This window comes from Notolabrus celidotus, chromosome 14 (genome assembly GCF_009762535.1).
Source record: "Notolabrus celidotus isolate fNotCel1 chromosome 14, fNotCel1.pri, whole genome shotgun sequence".
NCBI classification, from domain to species: domain Eukaryota; kingdom Metazoa; phylum Chordata; class Actinopteri; order Labriformes; family Labridae; genus Notolabrus; species Notolabrus celidotus.
The window spans coordinates 22,778,940-22,798,532 of NC_048285.1; the positions used below are offsets into that span (position 1 = coordinate 22,778,940).

Genomic DNA, 19,593 nt, shown 5'->3' on the forward strand with positions numbered 1-19,593 from the left:
TGTTCATCAGTCAACTTTATCAGGCAATGTGATTATTTTCCATGAAAACAGTCAAAGAAAGGCTGTTTCTGAAGCAAGATGTCCATCATCTGGTTTAGCACCTACCCCCATCAGGGCGGTTTCAGGCATTAAAAATTACAACAGAGAAGGTGCCAGTGTTACTGCTGATGGACTTGTTTACTATTGAAGGTTATAAAGAGACATCAGTTTCATTTTCAGTCTGTTTCTCAGCCAGTTCAAAACTCCTCACAGGGCCTTTAAGTACAACCTAAAACCTCATATTGAAGGTTTTTAAAATATGATAGTATTAGTCAGTGTTTAGTAAAAACAAGTAAACTAGCTGTTAGAATGGAAGAAGGCTGATGCAAGTTTAATTTCTGAACCAGTGTCAAGTGTGATTTGCCAGTTCCCTTTGTCAACTAAATGTCATCTATAAAGTTTCTTAAGTACAAGTTCAAGCCTCTAAGGAGCAAGGGTCCAGGTTTTATTATTTAACCGTGCACTTTAGTACTTTGCTTGTTGGTGAAAAAAGATTTTAAGAAAAAGTATAGAATAAAAGAATAGAAATATGAATAGACGGTGAACAAATATTGTACACGGATAGAAATTCATGCATCAATTTAAATGCAAACCACATCAGGAATCACCACAAAGGAAAGGACAGGGAGAAAGAGCGGGTTTGGAAAAGAGATTTTGCGGCACAGAGAGAATATTCCAGAATCTATGTGCAAATAATGGGAGGGCCTTATTGTTCAAGGATTATTAGCAATGATCTGAGGGGCTTAGTTGTTAAGTATGGGACAGTAGTTCATGGAGGAAATAAAAATGTTGTCAGTAAGATATACAAATTAAAAAAGCTATCAAATTATATGACTGAGCAAGACATTTTAGAATAATGATAAAGATATAAAAGATATTCAAATGAAAAGTTGGATATAAGGATGGATATTAAGATTCCATTTTTGATTGGCTCCAACTCACTTTTAAAAAATTGCCTCACAGCATAGAAAACAGAAACTGTCTTACCAGGAGTTTTAAGCCCGCCATTTGGAGCAAATTAAAGAGGTTTGGTGCGTGGCCTTTTAATTAACTGCACTTCTATGATCCATCCACGAAACAGCATCATCTTCAGACTGAAGAGTCCGTCATGAATCCTGCTTCAATTTTCCTGTTTTCTCATTTCCACTCTCAGGTCAAAGAGAACAGACTTCGGCCCTCACGACTGGCATTCGATGCCGGTTTCTGGTGCTCAGATCTGGTTGGTGGTGCCAGGGCTGGAGCCTGGGACGGAGTACCAGTTCAGTGTGTTGGCACAGAACAAACTGGGCACGGGCCCATTCAGCGAAGTTGTGACAGTCAACACTGCAGGTGGGTTCTTAATCAAAGGTTTTCCCATCCATGTTTAATGCTTCCTGACTTCAGAGTAAACCCACTGAGCTGCACTGAGACTCTATTTATAACTTAAGACTAGCATCAGATACAGTATTGAACATGCTGCCCTCTAGTGATGTTTAGATTAATGTATGTAAGGGTGAAGTTTACTGGAGAGATGGAAGGAGGTTTTCCCTTCACTTTAATATCTTATTCTTGTCCTCCATCACATTTATTGTTTCAGGCTGATTAAACCTCTACAAAACATGAAGCTCCATTTGTCAAGCTGCATAAATTCAGATGTGACATGTTCACAGTTGACAGAAATGCTGATATACTCATGTTGGTCACCTGCGTTTAATATTTTAATGCAGAGAAAGAGGAAGTAGATTAATTCAGTTCTGTGTGTGAGTGGGCATGTGTGTATGACTTTAAAGTCTCATCTTCCACATGCTGAAAACACACTGCTTTAATTCACCCACCTACCTACATAACCAGCAGAGATTAAACCATGTGCAATCCCAGACTTTAGGCCCCCTCCTTTTTTTGTCTTACCACATTTATGCTCTGCAATCAGGATTTTAAAGAGGAAACCCCCACATAACAAGATCAAAGCCATCAAATACTTTTGACAGTGCTCCAGTGTGACAAACAAGAATGATCTGCTTCTAAATCTGAGTGCCCCAGATTTATAGTCTTCATAAGAAGAGAATGTGCTCTATGTGTGTCAGGGAACAGCTGATTGCAACTGAACTCGAACAAGTTCACCCCACACATGCACTGAGATGAGACTAGATGATACCTGCTTTAATTAGCTGAGCAACGCAGTAGATAATCCTCCCTGCAAACATTATGAGTTGACATAGCAAGAGAGGCACAGGTGTTACCCATGACATTATTGATGGCACTGTTCCATTTAGGTGTGCCAATAAACCATCATCCCCAACGCCAGAGTCATTAAATATGTTATTAGTTCCACCTATGTTTGTCAAGCCTTCAGTGTTCGCCATGAGAAAGATGTATTGGAGAGCAGTATGTAGCTGCTGTTCCCAAATTCTGTCTTGATTGTGCGTCTTTGATGTGAAGCAGATTTACATATTTAAGATTCTTGCGTGTTTTAATCCACCTCATGCCTCAAGGGCACGCTGCCAATTCAGCCAAGTCTCTGTGTGCAGCTGCCTGAACCGCAACCGAATTAAAGGTGTATGATATTTAAAATCAACGTCTCAGCAAAAAAGAAAGGCATGTAGGGAGAAAAGTGCATGGATAGAATTTTCACCATAGAGTGGGGAGGACGAAGAGGTGAAGGTGTTGAATAGAAGCATGCACTGGTCAAGGCAGGCACACCCAGAGTCCTCTATGTGTGGAGTCACCCATGTAGTCTAGCTGTGACATCATGTGAAAAGTTAACATTTCTTTAAACCTGGAAATCATTGCAATCAGGGACATGTTTTCAGATCAAACACCAAGCTGGTATGCCTTTTGTTCTGAAATTACTTTGATCCAGTTTAAGAATTTGTGTTTTTAGGAAATAATGTAAAATGTTTGGTGAATTTCCTCACAGTACTGGCTTTGTTGTACACAGTGCAAACACACAATCTGCTTGTCATTGCTAACAAAAGCCTATCTTCATTCAACAAAGGTTAAATGAGGCTTGCACATTTGTGACCTAATTCACACACTCAAATAACAGACAACACAAGAAACGCCCTGGATTATAAGGTGTTTCAGTTATGTTTCCTTTCATGTACATATAGTCCCTCGCTTTGTCAGATATTGTTTGTATGTGTGTAAGAATCATGCTAGGTCAGAAAGGGAGATCACAAGGTCGCTGTTGGTGTCTCATGTTTTGTCCCAGACAAAACCACTGTATCATTGTTGCTGTGTTTCATTCCAGTGATAAGCAGTTTATAGATTGGATTTAGACCTCTCCAGCCTCACATTTTTCTTTTGGGCAAATATTTATGAACATGAGCAATCTTTCTTTTCTTTTTTGTGTTTTTTTATTTGTTGGTAATTAAGTATGACATGTCTCAAAGCTTACTTTTCTACTATGAATTATTTTAAGATTTCCAGAAATAAGATGATTATGGTTGAACATGATCAATGATAATAACATGATTTGACGCTCTGTTTAGACAGTTGATATTGTACGTAGAAGCCAGTATAGAGGAACATCTCTTAGTCCTCACTTTGAGGTCAGGTTAAGTCCCTGTGAGGGTTTAGATTCAGGGAGCTACACCACTCTCCTATCAGGACGAACAACCAAGCGTCAAACTCCGGTCTCAAATGATGAAGCCAATGCGGAAGTGTTATAAACTGCAATACATCGAAAATCCGCTTGAGGCTGGCTGCAGAAACACCGGAAACCATATAGATATGAATGGGAAAAAGACGATCTTTGCAGCATTAATAAACATGTTTACAGCCTGGTTCAAAAAACGGCTTGGCCCTACAACGCTAATCTCTCTAATGGCACACACTGTACGGGGGGTGAATTTTTTTCTAACGTGATGGTTAAGAAGATATTAAGATTACGAGTTTTGCCCAAATAAGGACATGACTGACGTGACTCCCGGTCGGGAACACACAGCCATTGGCTAAGAGGCTCACACTACGTCACACTCTGCCTAGTTGAGTTCTGCATTACCAATATGGCTGCTGCCGTCGATTTGCTTCAAAACAGCTCTCAGGAACAGATGGGTGACGTCACAGATACTACGTCCATATTTTATACAGTCTATGCGAACAACATATTTCCAGCCGAGTGACCCCATGCACCATTTATGTAACACATAAAGGCTACCAAACATTTCTGTTACACTCAGCTCAGTTTGTAAAACCCACTGACCCTAGTCGTTTTTTTATCTACGCTAGCTTCACCGCTCTAGGTAGGGTGGTTTTGGTCCTTGAGTCAGTCAGCTCACCACTTATACACAGAGAAGAAATATCTCAACAGCAGTTGGATAGATTTCTGTAAAATATTGATCATCCACAAACGATTGACCTGTGTGTGATCCTCTGACTCTAAACAAGCACAGATCAGACTGACAGAATTTACCAGATGATACATTTTAATGACTTGGTTGATGTTATAATTTATTTAGAACCTTTTAAGAACTTTTCTACTTCTCATAAAAACTTCTTGATTGTCATGCCACTTTGTAAATCATGTTACCATCTGAATTAACTTTAATCATTTTGGTGATTCCTTCTACTTTTGACATTCTTATGCCAAGGTATACTTTGTGATCAGTGCTGGTTAGCAAATGTTAGCATGCTTAACTGCTGGATGACAGTGGTGATTGTATGTGGCTAGCATGTAGCATGCTGCGTTTTCTATTCAGCTTGATGCCAATGTGGCTGTGGACTAAGTTTTATGAACCACAGTTTGGTTTTCAGATTATCTCCCTACAAAAGGACATTTCAAATGTTCTTTCAACTGGGTCATGTCTGAGTAAGCCTCCCTTTGGCTAACTTTTTCTGTGTTACTGGTCGTTACAGGCTCCCCTCTGGGTACCCCAGAACCACTGGTGCTTCTTACTCCACCACGGTGCCTCACAGCAAATCGCACGCAGCACGGTGTTCTCCTCACATGGCTCCCTCCAGCCAACCACTCTTCACCCATCGACAGATACATCATGGAGTTTCGCCTCGGGGAGAGATGGGAGGTTCTGGATGACCTGATCCCGTCCACAGAGACTGAGCTCATAGCTAGAGACCTCGTCCAGGTCAGTCCCAGGAGAGTTATTCAGTTGAATAAAGTTAAATATCAGGATCCTTTTAACGCAACCAGGGGATGCACATATTTGTTGTATCAAATGTTTTTGTGGGGTAATGACCATCATCTTATAAATGTGTTTGGTATTGTCAGCCTTTTTTCATGTCCATGCATTTCTATAAGAATTTAGCTAAAGCAAATACATGTTTCAGAGTTACATAAAGCTAGTTTGCAGTACAAAACAAAAAAATAAAGTTCTCTTGTTATGTTGCAAACAATATTAAGTATGAAACCTGTCAAATATATCATGATCACGTGAGAAAAATGTCTTTAACTGTCACAAAGGGATTTTATCCAGATACACAGTAAGACAGTGAGACCATTTATGACAAGGTGAAAAGAAGGGTGATTTCTCTTTGTCTCCTCAGGAGTCCTGGTATGAGTTCCGGGTGATGGCCGTCATGGACGACCTTATCAGCGAGAGCAGCAACGTGGTGGGAGTGTCCAGCACTGGTTAGTTTCCTCCACAAACATTACACACATCATGTTTAAACATTTATAAATACATTTGTAATTTTCTGTAAATATTAATTCCTTTTTACCCACCTCTCTGCCTCATCAGATCCCTTCCCCCCTGCAGAGTTGCCTGACGAGGGGCTGGCACGGCCTGTGGTTGCCGGTGTTGTGGCAACTATCTGCTTTCTGGCAGCAGCAGTACTGTTCAGCACCCTGGCAGCTTGCTTTGTCAACAAGCAACACCGGCGCAAACTCAAACGTAAACCAGGTTTGTCTCTGCCTTATTTACATGTGACAAACACGGTACATGTCTGACCATGAATGGATTACTAAAGGGAATCAAGGCACCAGTTCCTCTGTTTGATGTACATTTTAATCGACAGAATAACATTTGAAATAAAGAACTGCAAAATGACAACAAAGAGGAACCAAACAACTACAAAGACATGTTAAAAAAACAACTTTAAATGGATTCAAAAGTCCAACAAAGATAAAACAGCAGACACAAAATAACCATACGGAGTTGAAAATATCTGCTATGTGATTAAAAACCAACTGTAAGTCCATGTAGAACAACAACAAAGACACATGAAACAACTACAAATACATACATGATGACCACACAAGGGTAATGGATGGCTGAGAAGACAAGAACATTGAGAAGTACACTGACTACAAAGTTACAAAAAATACAGAAGATCCACAACATTACAGCAAAGAGACAGAAAACGACTACAAGGAGATGCAAAACGACAACAAATTGTCACAAATCAAATACAAAGAGATACAAATGATCAAAGAGACAAAATAAAAACCCTTCAAAGTGGTGCAAAATAAACACAGACGGGCCTGTAGTGAAAATACAACACAATTATTAGTAGTTTTGTTTCTCTCCAGTCTTTGATGTTGGATGCTTGGGGGAGATTATACATGTCTATTGGGGCCTGTAGACTCATAATCCGTCTATGAGTCTGACTTCTTTTCATGGTATTCAACAGAGAATAAATGCTTAATTTCAATGTGTTTGTCCTCTCAGATCCTCCCTTGTCGGTGACACACTTCAGGAAAAGCATTGAGTCACCGTAAGTAAAGTCAACGCCGGAGCCTCTGCAGTCTGCCAGAGGGGGCTGCTACTGTGCATGTTTTATATACCTTATACATATTTACTCTATGCATGTTTTTAAATGACAGACACACATTTCAACAATACCTAGCAATAAAACTACAAACAGTTACATTATTTGGAAGCAACTGGAAACTGGAAACCATGTGTTTTTAAAGCCTTATTAGAAGACCCGGTAAAAGCCCACAACCACAGTACGCTTTCTTTAGTGCATTTGGACAAGAGGTAATATGTAAAAACACGGTACATAGATCAAAATGTACACAGCAAATAAGCATAGAGAAGAACAAAAGGGCAATTCAATGTTCGAAAATGTCACTGATTTCATGTTTCAAGGTGTAGAGGAACATGTTCAGTAGCAGCCTCTAGCGGATCACAGGCAAATAAAGCAAAGTTCAAAGAAGCCGAGTCAGCATTTTAAGCACATTACCAGGAGTGCCCAAGCTGCAGTATGTGTATTGATTTTTGATCCATCTGTACTCTTTAACCTCAAACGCTGTGTGCTTTCTGCATGAGTCTCAATGTTTAAAAAAAGCTCATTTTTGTTTAGCTGCACATTAAATGTACTCTATCTGCTACATGTGTGTATTTGTCTGTCTGTCTGTAAATCTTGTCTACATGTATGATTGCATTACAATGTCAAAGAAAATCATTTGTGACAGTAATATGTGTAAATCCCATTCTAGAGTAATTAGTTGCCTGACGCTGAAAGTAAATCCTCAGTATAAGATTTTTTTATTGGTATGAAAAGGTCCCCATAGATCAGGAAGTTATACTCTCAGTCCTTCCTGTTAGTGGCATAGTCAAATATGAACCAGGCCCATGTCATTTGTCTCCCATCGCAGGCCTCCTCTCACCCCCTTGCCAGGGGTAGAGCCCTGCTGGGACGAGCCTGCCAGGAGCAGTTTCTTGCCCCCGCCCGCCAGCCCCCTGTGAGTGCCTGCCTGCACCCAAATACAGAGCGTGCTGCACTGCACTGGCTTGGCTGCATGGTTAATGCATTGCATAGAAATGATCAACTGACGATTATTTGCTGTAGTGAAGCCTATTTGCATGCACAGACTCTCACACACCATGCAGGGACTTAAGTGCATTAGCTCAGCTGCATGTAAGGTTCAGTACTGTGGATATGCACTCTATAATGTGTGTTACCTGATGCATTCAGGGACTGAGTAAGTGTCTACTATGCTGCTCCTGGTGTGGGCAAATGAGGCCTGGTTAGATGTCATCTGCTTTCTTCACATCACCATTTGGTGCAGCATATGGAAATTGGTCTCGCGTCTGCTCAAGAAGATGTAGTTTCAGTAGATCTGTGATATGGTTGTCATGGTTGTGTCGTTGGTTCTCCACTCATCCTGTCATTCTGGCTTGGTTCATTAGCTGCTGTGCTATCAGGAAGCCTTCACTGCTCTAAACTGCTCACTGTCATAATGTAGTTCATTATGGCTGCCTTGATAGAGTGTTTTGGCTTTGTATTGTCTATCTGTTTGGTTAGTTGCATCCATGTCTTTTATTTTATAGCATCTAATTTGTTTTTTTCATTATTATTCTTTTTCCCTCTTTTGGTATGGGTTTCATCAGTTTCATGTTGAATTAAGCTTGTGTCTTGTGTCTGCATTTTTTATAAGGTTATCTTCGGGGAAGATAAGTCCAGAGAGCTCCCCTCCGTCTCGCCCCCGCTCCCTTTCTTCAGATGGTTCACACGGCCCAGGCCTATACGTCAGGAAGCTGCCCAGCCCACTAAGAGAAAGAGACAAAGAGCTCTCCTTCTACAAGAAAACCAAGCGTGCCATAGCCAGCAAGAAATACAGCGTGTCCAAGCACGAGGCCGAGGTCACCACACCGATTGAGCTGATAAGTCGTGGCCCTGATGGTCGCTTCGTCATGGATATCAGCCCGCCGCACCGCCGCATCCAGGGCTTTCCCTTCGCAGAGGAGTCCGACATGTACCCTGAGTTCCGGCAGTCTGATGAGGAGAATGATTTTGATCCTGGGCCTCTGCCGCCCATCATGCCCACGCTGCGGCCCCAGCTCTCCCCAACGTCCTCCAGCCTGGAGTCAACGCAGCCCCCTACCTACAGCCCCCGCCTACACAGGGCCATGGAAGGTATGAGCTTTGCAGAGGGCAGTGCACTTCACGCCTCAGGGCAGGCCCCCGCCTCCCGCTACAGGGGCTTTCCCCAGGGCCCATTCTATGGGTACTTAGGCAGCCGCGGTGAATCAGGGATTCCACCACCATTCTACATGCCTGACATCAGCCCGCGTAGCTCCGCTCTGTCCTCCCCCCCAGGCACCGCCGAGGGGCCTTTTGGTTACCCCTCCATCCCTGAGGAGAGCGGAGAGATGGAGCTCCATCAGTACACCGCCTCAGGCCATTCTCTATCTCACACACACAGCCCTCCTCGCTCACCTGAAAGCTGGCAGCCTCATGAGCTACCCTTCCTGGGCCTAGAGGGTCCACGGTTCATATACCCACCACACCATCCCTTACATCATCCCCAGGACCTCCCTGACCCACCCCCATACCCTCCTCACACTCTTCCTCCCAGCCGTCTACACTTCCCCTCCCTACAGGATCCAACCAGCCCTGGACTCCTGCAGCTGGAGGTTCCTGTGGCTCCCCCCGGCAGAGACAGGCCCCTGGGGCCTCCGGTTAGGCGTTTAGCTATGCAACAGGCCCAAAGTCTCGGCCAGCTCAGACACACGGCCCACGGTGTGGGTGTACCAGTGTTGCCTTACCCTGACCCGGCAGCCCGTACAGGGAGCCCAAGCACAGCCCCCAGTAGTAGCCCTCAGTCCTGGCTCAGCCCGAGGGCAGGGCGCCGGGCAGACCCCAGCCTCCCCCCGCTAGTTCTCCAGCCCTCCCGTCTCTCTCCGCTCTCCCAAAGCCCCCTTAGCACCCAGCCGGGATCCCCGGATATTCTAGTGCGGCCCCCTCCACGCCCTGGCATCCTCCGCACCTCTCGGTCTCTGGAGATGCCGGAAATCACCCTTCAGCCCTCGGCCACTGTCAGTTTCTCCCGGAGGTCCTCCCTGAGCGCCTCACCCACTCAGAGTCAGTGCGGCAGGCAACCCAGCCCCAGTTACCACGCCCACATGTCGTATGCCTCCACTGCAGCCAGTTACCCCTCGCAGTCCCCCTCTCCCCCTCTGGAGGGCAGGGATGTGTTCGGGCAGAGGCCATCCCAGAGAAGGACAGAGGAGGAGATGCTGCCCTCAGAGCCCTCTCAGCGTCAGATATCAGCCTCAGGGTAGGTGATCCACTCCAGTAGAGAATAGTCACATGTTTATTTAAAGGGGAGACTTGTCTCCTCGTCTGCTCTCTATTTCAAATATCCTCAGTATTTATCCACAGTTTTACTTTGATGTCTCCATTTAGACATTAATAAGATGCATATTGTACTTTAATATGCAGAGGGCATGTAATAGCATTTAGCACACATTGTATCAATTCATAGAAGTGACAGTTAACTGAAGCATGTGAAAGCCCAATTCAATAATGTTTTATTGTCTTTCATTTGATAGCTCATATTTAGTCTTATGAAATTACATGATCATAACAAAAATTTAAGTTAACTCTAAAAATGAACATCATGAACATATAGATGAAAAGTTACTCTGTAAGTTCCAGAAACCCCAGGTTTACTGTTTTTAAAGCTGTGATGTTTCGTATGTCTTTAACTTTGAACACTGAAAGTTTGAACTGGATAATTAACATTTCACAGCTGGATATATTCAAATTTGATCTGATTTACTATTCAATTAAGTATCTAAGCGGAAACACAATTTGTGAATCACTTAGTTATCATCACAAGTTATTTTCATGCTCAACAATTGTTCTGTTACATTCTCAGAAAGAGGGTTCAGCCTAGTGTTGTATTGCATTTGGTGGTAACCATTAAGCCACTGCTAGAAATAAAACATTGGTTGCCAGGTTGGAAAACAGATGTACCTGTCAAGTCGCAAATAAAGTAATGGGGAGAACATTCAGACAGTCACCATGGCTTTGGAGGATCCCAATTGGGCTATTCTCCACCCAGATGGTGCAATCTATTTGCAACTAAGCCCACTTGCATTTAATCCCAATCATGTGTTGACTATCATTTAGTCCATAAGGAGCCTCAAGTAGACTTTCTACAGAGAAGAGTTCAAGAGGGCTAAAAACTGTGTTGCCAACAGTACACACCTTACATGTTTTTCTTATTGCCATCAAGATAAAAAGAGCTGATTGTACAAGGGTTCTACCAAAAAGGCATCTTATTTCATAGATTTCATCAGAAGCTTATCCTTACAGCCATTCGCTCAGGCAAACAAGCAATGAAGATGTAAGAAAATCGTTTACCCATACCAACAGAGGATAAAGGCAAGCCTTGCCCTGGCAACTAAGAATAAGTCATGATACCTTTTAAGAGTATTATGAGTTGTTTGTTACTGATTTATTAAACATTAATAATACATTCCTGTTAAACAGTATTTTAAGTCAGTTCATGAAGGAAACCTCAAATAAAGCTCATTATAGGAACGTTCAACATGACATTCAACACTCTCATAAATACGTCCCCCCCCTACAGATTATCAGATATAACAGATATATTCATGCTTTACACCCACATGAAAACATAGCTGAGACTTAGAAAGTTTTGTACCCCTTGGCATTTTTTTGCTGTACACTTCCTGCGCCCCCTCACACCCACCTCACAACCCTAGAAGCTACAATCACACAGTGGCTAGAGCCACGAAGCAGAGACTTGCTCCTGCACTATCACTGGCCTTTAAGGGAAGGTAGCTTATAGGGCTGCTGCTTTATAGAGGGTAAGGGTCTTACGTGATTTGTTTTTGATTGATCTCAGCTATCTGGGCAGCGTTGTGACCCGGTCCCCTACGCCGCAATAGGTAAGGGTCGGACCCATGTCTGAGAGGGGAGGGGTCAGCAGGGGGAGGGCTCTAATCACTCTCTCCTTTAAAGGGGAATCGCTTTGGGTTGTGCCTCTGTGCTGGATTCAAGTGAAGTACGACTAATGGTAATAATGACTGCAGGACACATTTGTCAATACACATTCACGGCACAGTAAGCCTGCTGTGGTGTAGGCTGCAGTAATTAGGCTTGTGAGCAAGCAGGAGGAGTGGTTTTGGACTGTGGAGAAGCATTTTTGTCTTTTGATTGTTTGAACAGATATGTTTCCCTGCACCAAAAAAAAGAAAACAACTAAAAAAAGCCTTGAATCAATAGAGGATGCACATGAATGATAGACTGGAGTATTCCCCTTTAAAGTTTTGTTCCATGTGCAAAATGCCATGCATGCATTCTCTAAACTTCTCTCTATGACCAAACAAATAACAACAATTCTCAAACTAAATTCTTTGTCACATTTGTTGTCCTAAGTGCTTTCGTTTCTCTGTCATGTGACTGTTTTTAATGGCCATTTCCTCTTCCTGTCATGTGACTTGTTCTTTAACGGCCATTTCCTCTTCCTGCCATCTCCTCCCGTCAGCATGGTGAAGCCTCTGTACGCAGTGTTCATGTTTATGAAAGTGTGCTGTACAGTGTTTATGTCAATGGAAATGTATTTAACATGCTGTGGCCTCTGCCCACAGTTAATGTGATGATGGAAATATTCTCTATCTGTTCAGGAATTCTTACCTTTGTCTCCCCCCTCTGCTAATGGCTCTCAATCTCTCTCTCCACAGTGACAAGTGATGGACAGCATCTCTAAAGCTTTGTGTTTCTATGCCTTTTTGAAAAGATACATGTTTGGCTCAACAACCTGACTTAATGAAGCATTAAGTTGGGTTTTGACGCAGTTCGATTTCAATTCTTTGGACGCCATTGAGCCAAAATTGAGCCTCATAAACCTGAATGTTAATGCTAAGAGTTTTTGAGGTTCTGTGGATTGAATTTTACTTAAATGCATCTCTCTATTGGAGATGGACAAGAAAACCAGAGTATTTGATATGAGGTAAAACTACTCGACTGCATAATATGACCGTGAAGTAACCTCAATTTGATGTGATTATATTTTTTACTGACTGATCATTGATTATTTTTCATTGACCGTAGCATGTATCACTCGTGAAATGAAAATAGTTCCTCAAGGTCCATTTACTACTTACTTCACACATACTTCACATATTAGTACACACACACACACACACACACATGGTTGTATCTGAAAGTAGTGGTATTGGAAGAACTAAAAAGAATATGTTTTAACGCCTATAGGAACAATAATTTCACAGTTCCAGAAATTATTTTCATTTTATGAGTTTTATACAGCAAATAGAGCGAGAATGCCCATTCATCTGAAGCAGTCACTTTTTAAAGACCCAAACCAACCGGAGCTCACGTTTCAATTATTCACATCAACTGAAACTTTTTTTTTCCCATTTGAAACTGTTTCCAAAACTTCATGTGCTCCTGGTTTTAAATTCTGATTATGGGACCTACATTTAGAGAAGTATGTGATGTGAATGACACTTTACCCTCAAGAGTATATTTCAAGAGTATATTTCATTTGTATTTGCATAATTCCTAGCAATGGACTGGGTCTTTAATGTAATGATTGTTTGAGAGGGCTCGTATTAGCCAATAAATTCACCCAATCCACTGCCATCTTATATCTACTATTCTGTCTTTCTTTTCTCTTTCTTCCGCTCTTTCTGTGTGTCTAACTTTTATCATCCATCAACGCAGATAGAAAGTGGAATTCATCATCATAGAGAAAGGGCTATCAGTAGATGTGCAAAAGCTCATAATGTCATAAGCTAGTGTCTACTGGAGATAGAAATGCAAAGCGCCATTCTGTCTTCTTGACATCTGATATGAGACCAAACAAGACTGTTGGATTAACACAGAACAATGTATGCTGTGCTGTCTCTGCTCTTCCCAGGGAACCTCTAGGTGCGTCTAGTGATCCTGCCGGGTCTGAGAGCTTACCAGCACTGCTACACCACTGTATTACTAAAGCCAAGGGCGTGGCCACCAACAACAATAACAACGCAACCTCCGCAAGGAGAACAGGTTTGTCCGAATATAGAGGCAAAGGTACATGGCATAAATATAAACAGAAGTGGGTGTTGTGTTACTCCTGTGCTTTTCCCTTTCAGGTGTGTGTCCCTCTCAGACCCAGCAGCAATCTCAGACACCCCAAGAGGGAGAGGATCTTGGCCTCCAGAGAAAGAGGAAAAAGCAAAAGAAGAAGAACCCCTATCACTATTTGACCTCCTTACTGCACCGCAGGAAGTCCGAGGAGGACCAGACAGGCATTCTGGCCAGTGCAGACTCTGAGGGTCCAAATTATGGGACTCTACGCTGACCTGTGCCCACCAAGCCATTGGACTCGACTAAACCGACCTCCCCTGATTAGAAAAACCTAACCTCAGCGCTCCTTGCTCCAAGCAAATACATTTCTTATAATCACTAAAAAGTTCTTCATCATTTTAGGAGCGGAGGAAACATCCAGCTGATTATCCGGGAGGTTGGAGATCTTATTTGAAGACAAGAGCAATGGCTTTTCGTAGTTGTTACCACTACTTGTCTCTGAGGAATTTGACTTGAAAATGAACATATATAATGTATATAACTAGTAAAACAAGGGAATTAAGCTTCCTCCTACAGTAATAAAAATGTGTTGGTTGAGTATGTCACAACACGTTGAAGATTTTTCACTCACTGGTCATTGAGGGGTCCATATCTTTAGGTTTTTCAGTGATACAGTGTACTGTGAAGCCTGGTGCGTCCTCAGACAGGGACATGAGTCTACCTTTCCTACAATACAACTAGTGTCAGTATTTAAACACAGGGTTCTTACCACAAAATATACCTCAGAGTAAACGCAGAGTTGCTGTAATTCTTGTGGTATACTGTACGTACTTGACCTTTTTACATATGAAACGTATGGTTAAAAAGGTTTATATCACACACACAAACGCTCATTCAGACAGATAATATGGCCTAACTTTACCTAATTTAGAAGCTTTTTTTTAATTATCAGTGATAGCTGGCATTTTGTGTTTGTTTTGAATCATGACCCTACACCATCCACTAGAGGACTGTCTTAATTTTAGTGCTAGACGGCTCGGTGTGTTTACACTCATCGTCAAAGCAACATGTTATTTTACAGATCATAGCCTTCATGAGAAAATATTTGAGACTCACTCACTCACCAGAGGTTGGACTTGTCGGATTTAGAAGAACAGGGTGATGAATTGTGAAGTGTACTGTAGTTTGTATTTCATCATTAAGGAATCATTTGTGAAATGTGGCACGTCTCGAGGTGCCTTTTTTTGCCTTTTCTCTCTTGTTTTTTCTAACATAAACTGCCTTTTTCCTTCGCCTTCTCATGTTTGTCTACGGGGGAGTGAGGGATTCTGATACTATGTGTGTTTTTACTTTCTCTGCCAAGGATCCATGAGAGGTAATTCTACAGAGGATGCATTACTTAATTTCTTTGATTTATTTTTTTTAATTTTTTTTACATAATGTATTCTTTAAATGGGTAACTGCTTCAACTGTGTATATCAAAGTACTAGGAAGGAATCAGAATACCCATACGAATAAGAAAAAAAGTCCAGACTCAAAGAAGGCAAATAATCAAGTGGAAAAGTACAGAAGTGCTGTACATGTTCAGACACTATGTTAATGTTTAGCAAAAAATGTCTAAATGAGAATGTGATTGCTTCATAAAGCTATTTAAAGCAATGGAAAATCTTCAAACAATGGCCACCCTGACTGTTTATCTTTAACAACTGTATATTACTTGCTAGCTACTTCTCTGTATGTTTGTTAATTTTTCAACACTAACCGATAATGAATGTATGTTTTGCTGTACAGGAAATGAATGTCCCGATGTCACAGTACATTGAATGACCCATTACAATGTTTGAAGTGCAGCTGCGATCGGTGAGACAAGCAGTTGGCACAAAAATTCTAAAAACTTCTTCACTTCCCTGTAATAACTAACTCAAGCTCCTTCTGTTCAAACGGCTACAACAATCTAGGTTTCTTTTGAAAGGCCAAAACCAGTTCAAAAACACACCAAATATGTTTCTATCTGCTACCAACAAATCAGATGTTCTCCGACAAATATCCACATGAATGAATCGACTCAATGTCTGCTTAATGAAATCTCTTTTGACAAGTGAGAACGTGATGATTGCCTGAAAAGTGAGCGCCAAGGTGCATATACTTTAACAAATTGGTTTCATGTACAGTAAGATATTAGGGGAAAAAAATCTATATTTGTTATGTACTGTACATGGTATGTATTGTATTTGTAAAGATAAATCAAACCATGTTTTACAGGAACAATGTCTTGTAAGAAGATGTATGAAAAGATGGGAGGGATCCCAAGGAAAAAGAAATTAGATTATATATAAAAGTATTTGCTTACAGTACGGCTTTAAGTGGATAATGTTTCTAAAACATTTTAAGGTGCCTCATTTGTCATATTTTAGCAGACATTATTTTATTCGAGAAGAAAAGAAACCTTAATGTTAGCACCGTATGATGTATTATTGCCATAGCCCGCTGGCTGCACAAGTTAAGTAGTATTTTCTCTGATGTATAGTACGTGAATGCCCATTGGAAAAAGCTTTAGAAGCAGAACTGTGTTGCCCTCTATAATAATATTCCTGGAACAAAGTGATAATGTATCTGCCCATTCATGAGCACACATGTAGATTCACTCCAGATCTGTCGCCTTCAGGAGTCCAGAGCAAATAAAACTGAGGGAAATGTTTTTCTAAGAGTCACAGACATGCTATAGTCATGTACAAAACGTGCTGTGGAGGAAATTGTGTTTACATTAGTTTGATACAGAAAAGTGTGATAGGGCATAGTTGCTTTGAACATTACGACTTGGTGCTATGTTTAACTCTGTGGTGCTGTAGATTAGAGGTCTAAAGATTTTTGTTTTTTTCTGTTTCCGAAAGCAACTCTTTTGGGCCCTGTGTGTTTGAGCAACTAAACTAGCTCTGGTAGACACTATCGGTCCTTATTATAACAGTATCATGGTGTGATGACAGTGATAGACAATACTGGAAAATAGTAGTATAACCTCAAATAATAGAGATTTTGTGACATTCAAATGAACTCAAAGATGACCTGTTTTCTATAGTGTGTTTGCAATGTCTGTCTGTGCTTCCAAGGTACCCTCTCTAAAGTATATCTGTGATGGTATTGAGAATATTAACCCAGCCTAAAAAGGAGAAACATAACCTGATTTAGATTAGTACACGCCACAGGACACATGGGAGGGAATCTGAGAGCATTGTCAGGTCATGAGAAGGGGAAATTATCTCCACACTTTCCGTAGGTCTACCATCTTTGGTTAACAGCACTGTTTTTCAAGCACACTACTGCAGGGAGGCGAAAAACCGTCTCACACCATCTCTCCACTGTTTTTAGACAGTAGATTTCCTACTAGTACTGTACAGTATAGCCATGAGTAGTCATCAGACCACATTTGTATTTATTACTGCTGATTCTCCTGGTTGAAAGGTATTGATTGGGAAGGCTCATTTATCCTCCACATGGGTTTTTACGAATGGATGTTGTCTTCCGGGCTCTTTTTTGCATATTCAACAGAAACATGTACAGTGTTTTAAGAGGGCTGCTTTGGACGTACTGTTAGCTCAGTTTTTATTTTTTCTGTTTCAGTTTTATTTACAACTTTTCTGCTTACAGCTTTTAGGGCATCTCTAGGTGCTGGTAGGATGATACTTAGAAACCGATTTGATTTTTTATTGTATTAATCTTGCATGTAGAGACAATACAAAAAAAGAACAAAAAAACGCCTATTTAGCAATCATTCATGGACATCCGAGCTGGTTGTTATTGGACGGAAAATAGAAATATGTAGTATTTTCTATATTCTCTGTTTTTTCATGTGTACCAGCACTGAGAAACTAGAATGTATTATTATTATCGTAGGCTACAATAAGCACTACATTGTTGACTGTTTTAGCTGATGCTCATACTCAAGCAAACCAAGTAGTGCTTAAAAAGGAAGAAAATTTAATACATTTCATTTCATTGTCATCCACTGAACTCTGTGCTGTACATCACATGTTTACATTCTGTATTATATGTTGTTTATTCTGTTTTTTTGTACATAATTTGTCTCCATGATGGTCTTTAATGTTCATATGTAAATAATTCAAAGCAAAAACATTTTTTACTTTTCTCTTTTTTAAAATGATAACCTGATGTTTCTTTTATTTGTTGTTTTTTAGACTTGTCTTTCTGTTCTGTCACTACATCAGGTGTTACGCTTCACTTAACTTTTTTTGTGAGCAATTAACTCATACTGTATGGTGCTGTACCAAAGCCTTATGTATAATATTTGTATTACTTTTCTCTCGTTTGCCACTGCTGTCCAGTGAATTCTGTATCGTCTGAGATCATGTCTTACTCACTCTTCATGTTCAACTGCCATGGATCTCCTTTCTTTTATTGAGTAAACAGAAACCTGAATGAACTATGATGTAAAAAAAAAAAAACAGACTCGCAGCCTGTTACCAACTGGCTGGAATTTAAAGTGACAGTCGCCATAAAAAGCCTTTATAGGGAAAACGCACAGGCTCACTCCTGGTGGCTCATCATGACGTAGACATGGGCCTAGCACATGATCTATGCTCTATCTATGGCATGTCTGTGAGAATATGAAAGCAGTGTTGTATTCATGTCACCATATCATTTCAAATGCTTAGTCCCATACGAAAATTTTCCTCTCAAATTTTTGTATTTTGATATAATAAAAAAATCAAAAGAGGTTTTATTTTTCTTGTGGATTTTTTTCTTGTAGTTCCTTTTATTAATCTGTGTAAGGAGGAGGGTGTAGTTCATGTGCTGAACACAGGGTGTAAGTGTTGGGCAGAGGGAGGGGAAGGTAGTGTGGAGATAGAAGCAGCCTAATCAGGTCAGGGCTTTTTGTGTTTCAATTCTAGGACAGCAGGTTAGGAGTTTAAGTGCCAGTATTCAACACCCTTTCCGACCCCCCTATAAAATCTACAGTTATGCATGGAATTAGCCTTACATCTGACAAACTTATCTGTATGTGCATTTTCAAGGAAAATCCCAAGCTGCTTTAAATGAGTTCATGTAAATCAATGATTAATATTTTGACCTGAGCTCTGCTGTCTCTACACAAAGGTTAAGAAATGAATAGCACGGCAGCTGAGCCAAACCAAGGAAAGCAAATAGCATGAAAGAGCATGAGGTCTGTCAGACTGACCTTTGCGCTTTTGTTCAAATTCACCGTGGCAGGCTGAGAAACAAACAAATGAGCAGCCATTTGCATTCACCTGAGTGAGATGAAAAGTGCAGTTAATCCTCTGGTTAAACACACTAACTTTAAGAGGGTTGGTCGCAAACATACCAGAGGGCCACATTTGCAGATTTGAAAAAATACTTAACTATGTGGGTTTTTTCCTTCATTATGTCACCCATTTAAAGTTGAAAAAATACTCTACCAGTGACTGAAGCTTTGGCTTGAACTCAATTGTAATTCTCCTATCAAATAATTTACCAGTTTAATTTGGTCTACAAAATCTCCCCTCCAAAAATTGGAAATATTTAGTCACACCTTTCCACAACTATAAAACCTAACATTTGAAAAATGTTATTACAAGAACACTATTTCACCTTCACTGGAGTTTAATGAGGACTCCACTATGTAAAATGTCTCCTAAATATAAGGCCAATTTAGCTTAGCCTAACACAGACTGCAAATAAGGGAGCTAGCTTATCTTTGTCCACTAAGTTACACAGTGGCCTCAACAGCAACTCCTTAGATAAATTAACATGCTATTAGGCTATTTGTTTTTCTTCCTCCAGACTGTCCACTATTTGAGAGAGAAATTG

At 40.9% G+C, this 19,593-nt stretch overlaps 1 protein-coding gene across 3 annotated transcripts in view; it reads left to right on the forward strand.

Moving 5' to 3' along the window:
- The window catches only part of igsf9ba (immunoglobulin superfamily, member 9Ba), an 81,611-nt gene extending 63,381 nt beyond the window's left edge, over positions 1 to 18,230 (forward strand). Inside the window, exons 13-21 of one of the 3 annotated variants that reach the window (XR_004633901.1) lie at positions 1,193 to 1,368; positions 4,876 to 5,102; positions 5,521 to 5,605; positions 5,715 to 5,876; positions 6,645 to 6,690; positions 8,360 to 9,982; positions 11,582 to 11,624; positions 13,619 to 13,749; positions 13,836 to 18,230. Coding sequence is in view for 2 of the 3 variants with exons in the window: in XM_034701721.1 (XP_034557612.1) it covers positions 1,193 to 1,368; positions 4,876 to 5,102; positions 5,521 to 5,605; positions 5,715 to 5,876; positions 6,645 to 6,690; positions 7,577 to 7,663; positions 8,360 to 9,982; positions 13,619 to 13,749; positions 13,836 to 14,044 (2,746 nt within the window). In the remaining variant the exon portion in view is untranslated. Of the gene's footprint in view, positions 1 to 1,192; positions 1,369 to 4,875; positions 5,103 to 5,520; positions 5,606 to 5,714; positions 5,877 to 6,644; positions 6,691 to 7,576; positions 7,664 to 8,359; positions 9,983 to 11,581; positions 11,625 to 13,618; positions 13,750 to 13,835 lie in introns of all 3 variants that reach the window. The other 2 variants (XM_034701721.1, XM_034701722.1) reach the window with 2 other exon arrangements.
- Positions 18,231 to 19,593: the final 1,363 nt, after the last annotated feature.